Source organism: Drosophila bipectinata, chromosome 3R (genome assembly GCF_030179905.1).
Source record: "Drosophila bipectinata strain 14024-0381.07 chromosome 3R, DbipHiC1v2, whole genome shotgun sequence".
NCBI lineage: Eukaryota > Metazoa > Arthropoda > Insecta > Diptera > Drosophilidae > Drosophila > Drosophila bipectinata.
The window spans coordinates 8,991,595-8,997,784 of record NC_091739.1 but is presented as its reverse complement, the minus strand read 5'-3'; the positions used below and the strand labels follow the sequence as shown (position 1 = coordinate 8,997,784).

Here is a 6,190-nt window from a genome sequence, read left to right as displayed (position 1 = left end):
GTTACTAGATTATAGTACTTGAGCTTAGCCTCCCTGACTTACCTTAAAACATAGTCAAATCTTAACTAACCTTTACCTCTGTTGGCCATTTGAAAATAAAAACTGTTGGGAACCGAGGTGGCTGAGGAAGTTGCCGGCAAACAGTCGACAAAGAGCTTTGGGCACTTTGCGAACTCATTTTCCGACTCAATCAAATCAAATAATTTATGCCTTGCGAAATTAACTGGCCACGTGAGTGGAGGTCAGGCCATGTGTGAGGAGAGTCCAGGGAGCAGGAGGCTCGGGGCCCAGAGCACAGTTAAATCTCTTGGCTGGCCATAAACTGTGTTGATTTTTCCATTTGCCGGACCCTAAAGCGCTGAAATGCGAATAAATAAACGTTTTCGGTGGAGTGGAGGACTTGTGGAAAATTGCCTGAAATCGGGGAGTGTTTTGAGAATGAAAATGTGCGTTGCGTAAATTTTGCAAGTGCGTTGAATTTATTTTAATATTTTCTTTTAATATATTTACAAACATTAAAATATAGTGAAGAAAATTAGAATTTGTTTCAATAATAATTATTAATATTAAATGGTGTATATATGTACAATCTGCCGTGACGGACCAAAGTGTTTACTCAAAGTCGAACTCGAAGCCCTCCTCCTGGTATTCGTATTCCGAGTGATCACAGGTGACTTGGACGTATTTGTTGGCTAACCAGTGGTGGTACTCGGCGGGTGTGAAGTTTGCCCACAGGAGTTCGCTGAATACCTCCAGTGGTGGAGAATTCTTCTCCTGGTTGCGGATGTTCAGGAGCTTGGTGAGCTTGTCCCAGCTGCAGTGGTAGCCGTTCAGACCCAAGTGCCTCAGTTGGGGGCACTGGGCGACCATATCGAGGAGCTGGTTTTCGCGGACGACTTCCCAGCCGGTGAAGCTGAGCACCTCCATCTGGTGGCAGGGCATGTGACGGCTGTCCAGGAAGAACTCGTCGTGGTACCAGTTCTCGCAAACGAGCTTCCTAAGCTTAGGCAACTCCAAGAGCAGGCTATGCTGCCAGCGAACGGGCAACTGCACCACCTCGTTGTTCAGGGCGATCCTGGTGATCTTCTCGCTTTTGGCCACCACGATTTCCTGGAAGATGGTTTCCTGGTCTGCGTTCAGCTGGCGGGAGTCATCGAAGCGCACTGCCAGCTTCTTAAGTTTTGGCAATTGCAGAACCTGTGATACGATGCACTCCACACTGCTGAGATTTATTTTCAGGACTTCCAGGTTGGGCAGCTCGATGTCGGTGAGGCGCACTTGGCTGTCGAATTGATCGGTGATGTCGAGAACCTTTAATGTTGTCATGTTGAGGCAGATCTCCTGCATGAAGCGGCTTTCCAGGGGCACTGAGTGGTACAGGGAGTTGAAAATGAGTTCCTCTAGATTCCTGAATCCCCGTATGTATGCTCCGGAGAGATTCATGCAGGTCATGAGACACTTCAGGTTCGGCAGCATAAGAGTCAAATCCCTGATGTCACTATCAACCACAGTGTTTGGGTTTCCGGCCATAATGCAGGTCTCCACATTTGGCAACCGGGTGATGTTGATGTCGCACAAGTGTGTGATGTAATCGAAGAATTCGGGGAATGCACCGACGCCATCCTCACTAACGTGCATCTCGGTGAAGATTTCGGTCATGTGCTCCATGAAGAATACGTAATCCTCGATGTCGAGGATACTCAGAAATGCGGTGTTTGGTCCCACGATGCAGTTCAGGTTCTTCTCCCAGATCCTGACGACACTGGGTATAAATTGGGGGTAGGCTCGTGCCATCCGGACCTGGTCGGTCAAGTTGTCGATAGCCTCAAAGATTTGCTCGAAAAATATGATGTGCAGGTTGTCAATATAGTTTGGCTCCCGTTTCTCCATCGGTTGCAATGTGATATCCAGGGCATCAAAGGCGTTTTTGTAGAAGGCAGTATTGTGCATTGTCGACATAATGCCAATTTAATTGATTTTTCTCTGTCCTTGTTGGAAAATATATCTTTTTTCAAAAAATGTTTTCTTTCGAATGTACTTTTGGTGTTGATGATATGATGATGCTTCCTTGAAGGCTGCTGTTGTTTGAATGTGCCGCTGGTGTTGCGATTCCTAGGTTTTATGCAAATTTAGGTAGCTGATTAGGGAGTGAGGCAGGTAGTTAGTGGGTGGATTACCTTATCCTTATCCGAAAGTTGGGCAACCGCTAATCCTTTGCCGCACAGCTGCTGACGCTTAAAATATTTCAACTTTTGCAGGTTGGGCCACACTACCTGAGATCGGGAGGATCGTGCCTGATTTGTCGGTCCTCATAAATCGCAGCCCCTCGTAGCACTGCCTGCAATTTGTAAGCTGGCTTGTGTGTGTTTGCGGAAAATCCCTATCTGTACAGTTATCGCAGAGCGTCTCACTAGTTTGCATATTACACGGCCCCAGACGTGTTCCCAGCTCTATGCCTCCTCGCCCAGCTCCCGTCCAGAGTTCGGGCCGGATGCGATGGACAAAACGTGGTCACCAGTCGGTATTCCGGTTGCTGTGGATTCTCTGGCTTCTAGGAAATGCTAACAACTCAGCCACTCTGCTTGTTGAAAAAGAACACTCTGAGAATGGATTCAGTGACGAGACCCAGCGATCTAATAATCAAAGCTATGTATTTTTGTCTGCCAGCTTAGCAAGCGATTAGAGGAATCTTCGTTGAAAGCGTTGAGTTGGAAGTGCAGTGAAAAGAAAATACAAGTATATATTATTAAAAGAACCTTTACAATAGATAGATACATAAGATATGAAGACATAATTTCTGTGAGTGTTGGTTAGAAGGTTCACACCATTCCTTGACCAATCTTGAGCAGTTTCCCTACGATTCCCATTGATAACTTTTGGATACCCCCGTTGTTGTCAATTGTCGTTGCGTTGCCTTTGTCAGGGACTAATGGCATTGTTGTCAGCCTTTGGTCTGTCTATGGCCTGTCAAAGCATAAAACTGGGAAACAGACAATACTGACAATCTTGGTCGGCAAGGCAACTTAATGTCTATATAATGCACATTTATGTTTTGGTCGGCTTGGTGAAAATATTTTCGTTTGTTCATATTTTTCAACAAGTTGCTTAGCAGTGTCCGAGCTCATATTCATAAATTCTCAGCGACTCTTTGTTTTTCGCTTTGGCTTTTTGGGAAAATGTTGCTTCACACGCAGGTTGTGAGCCAGTTGGGATCGCTGGATGCAAATGCACTTGTCTTGGTTCGGTTTTTCGGCTATAATATTTTTTGGTTTATTATTTGACTGTCTTATCTGAGATCAGTGTCGATCAAGGCAGCAGACGAATTGTGATTGTGAAACATGACATACGGATACGGCATGTGGAGTATGCATACATGGGGAGGGACTGTGCAGTCTGGAGACTCAAGACTGTTTTAATAATTTTGACGTAATCACATCACAACAATCTTCCGTGGAGTCTGTGGCTTTTCGACTTTGTCTGGCTCCCAAGTGGACTTCGCTCAGGCTCTTTGATTTGTTCATTTAAATGAATTACAATATTTTATCTTTACACCGAGATCGTTGGAGCTTAAACCGTCTCTCTCTTTCTAGACCTTTTTTTCGTTTTTTTTTCAGGTAAGTGAAATAAAGAAGTTTTGAAGAACTTAGCAAGCAGCTGCCTGGAATTCCGATAGTCATAAAACCAAAAAAGTACAACAAGATCATGAGCAGCTGCTGTTCGATCAGGTAAAGCCCAGTTGACCAAATTACTTCGCACCTCCGAACACGATCGGTGGCAGACCGGGCCGAAACAAAAAGTAAGAAGCGCACGTTTTTTAATTCATTTGTTCTAAAACTTAATCAGACCTCGCGAAAAGAGGAAGACTGCGTTTTTTGGGGAGACAAGAAGTCGTGATTGCGCAACTCATAACTCACACAGACACAGCCAACTTGAACTTGGCTTTGCTTGTTCGGCAGCAAACACTGCACTTCGCACCGATTTCAGACCCGGCCTCCTGCTTACATTGTTTAATTAAAAACGAAGCTGTTGCCACAGCACTGTTGCGGTTGTTGTTGCCGTTGCAGTTGCAACACGTACCAAGATGATGACAACAGCAGCAGTAGCAAACGTAAAAAAACACAGCACAACAAGACAGGCTCTTGAGCTGAGGGGCAGCACTTCAAGTGGCTCAAAAGGACGACACGTTTTGGCTTCTGTGTAGAGCTGTTGTTAGCTGCGGTTTTTTCAGTTGCAGTTGCAAACTTTGCTAGGGTAAAGTGAATAGCTGGAAAGCTGAAAAGCAGTAGCTGCTACAGCAGCCACAAGAGGCGCACAACACTTGCCACAATTACCGGAACGGGGATCCTCTAAGACGACTTCGGGGTCCGTCTGTGGCGGCTGCTTAATTTTGAGACGGCCTCAGATTATATTGCTCCAGAAATATACGAAAATGATGGTTAAAATACACTTTAGCAGAAAGAATATAGCTGGACGATTGAGCTTTGGCAGTAGTTTTTGCAGTTTAACAAATATATAAAGTACTAATAATTTAAATACCTTCTTCCGAGACATTTAATACACGGCCGACCGAGTTAAATACTTGCAGTTCGATATGCACCTGGATTGTATTAGTTTAGTTGGGGCTATCGATATCAAGAGAAATCGAAAGCAACCCTTCTAACTCCAACTATTTTAAAAAAGTTTTGAATATTGATTCAAGAGTAATCTGTATTCGTAGGTAGGATTCTCAGTTGCTTGGATCAGCGCGTGGTGTTTATAATTCGCGAATCATGTTGCATTGTTTGGGGCGTCTGCTGCTTTAGCTTCTGCTGATTTTGATTCTGTTTCGGTGGCGATGATGAGGAGCTTCACTTTTATGGGCCCAGGCTTGGAAGGACGGGGTGCCCGACCAGAGTCCGTGGCATGATGGGGCACATTTGCCAGGGACTTGAACTTGGCTCCTGTGAGCTCGGCTTGCCTTTAACAATGACAATTGTTAGTGCCGCAGTCGGCCGGCAGCCTCTGCTGCTGATTATTTTGACTTGATAACGAGCTAAACAATAAAAACAAGCATCAGCCCAAACAAACTGAATAAAAGTTTTCGCCCAGTCATGTTTATCAGAAGACCTGAACAGGATCCATCCCCGGACCTCGGCGGAAAGGTGTATGTGTGTGTAATCAATTTGAATGTCTGGGGTTTTCACTTTGGTCGAATTTGAGTATTTTTTGCTTGTTTGTTGTGATTTCTTAAGTTGTTGCAATTATGTTCGGTCTGTGCTTAAAAGTGAAAACAAATTGAACAGCCCAGTAGCGTCCAAACAATCGGGAAATTAACATGTTCTAGGGTGTGGATTCGGGGCACTCTGGTAGCACTCTGTGTCATCCGACACTCTGCACCGCGTTTCCTTCTTAGCAGTCGTAAATTGGCGATCCATAAACTGGCCAAACAATAAGCTACTAACAATCGCTAACAAAATGTAGACCTTATTCCAGTGCGACTGTGATCTCCTTTGTTGGCACCCAGAGAGGCGATTTGCATAAGAATGCGTCCAACCTGCCCGATGGTAGCTCGCCCAGTTCCAGGTGCATTTAGTCACAAATGCTCCTCGGTCATAAAGTTTGTCCCCCTGACCAAAAACAGCCACATACATGCAACCGAAATTATCACCAACACTTGATGTCACCCAAATGGACTCCAGATGAGGAGCATTGTCTTGGCCTCGAGGAGCGGATATCTATTGTTTGTGTTTTGGAACGAATCTGATGCTGGACGAGGCTGATGATGGAAAGAAATTTATTTTAGTGCTGTTTTACTGCAAATTGTTTTGCTTCTGAATGTCTTAACTGTCTTATTGATCTGACAATTCAATTCTATAGAGCTTTGATTGTTATGCTTCTGAATGTTTTAACTCTGCTTCCATTTGGGTTATTTACGAAAATAGTTTCTTAAGTGGTCTTCTCCGTTTGAGTTTTTTATTAGCTTTTTTTTAAAAAAATAAGTCTTAAAATATATTTTTTGAGTTTACCCTTTTTAGATTCAAAGAAACTAAATTTCTTAAACAGAATTATTCAATTTATTAGCAACCGAATAGTTCCCATAATAAATCCACATATAGACACCAGCTTAACTTCCCGGTCCAGTGATCATCCTCAATTACTCACCCACAAAATTTCTCCGGAGAGACCCCACAGACAGTCGGGCAGGCTGTCC

At 44.2% G+C, this 6,190-nt stretch overlaps 1 protein-coding gene across 2 annotated transcripts; it reads right to left on the bottom strand.

Moving 5' to 3' along the window:
* Positions 1-473: 473 nt before the first annotated feature.
* bard lies at positions 474-4,571 on the bottom strand. Of its 2 annotated transcripts, none has more exons than XM_070281493.1 (3): positions 4,323-4,571; positions 2,178-2,689; positions 474-2,112 (listed from the first exon to the last, which is right to left on the bottom strand). In XM_070281493.1, exon 3 carries the CDS (start codon positions 1,957-1,959, stop codon positions 613-615), a length of 1,347 nt encoding a protein of 448 aa, XP_070137594.1. In that variant the 5' UTR covers positions 1,960-2,112; positions 2,178-2,689; positions 4,323-4,571; the 3' UTR covers positions 474-612. The 2 variants fall into 2 exon arrangements, with proteins under 2 accessions (XP_070137594.1, XP_017101736.2); XM_017246247.3 differs by having other exon boundaries at positions 4,332-4,571.
* Between the last annotated feature and the right edge of the window lie 1,619 nt (positions 4,572-6,190).

Coding starts and splice junctions, on each gene's coding strand:
- bard (XM_070281493.1), bottom strand. CDS start 1,959: ATGTCGACAATGCACAATACTGCCTTCTACAAAAACGCCTTTGATGCC.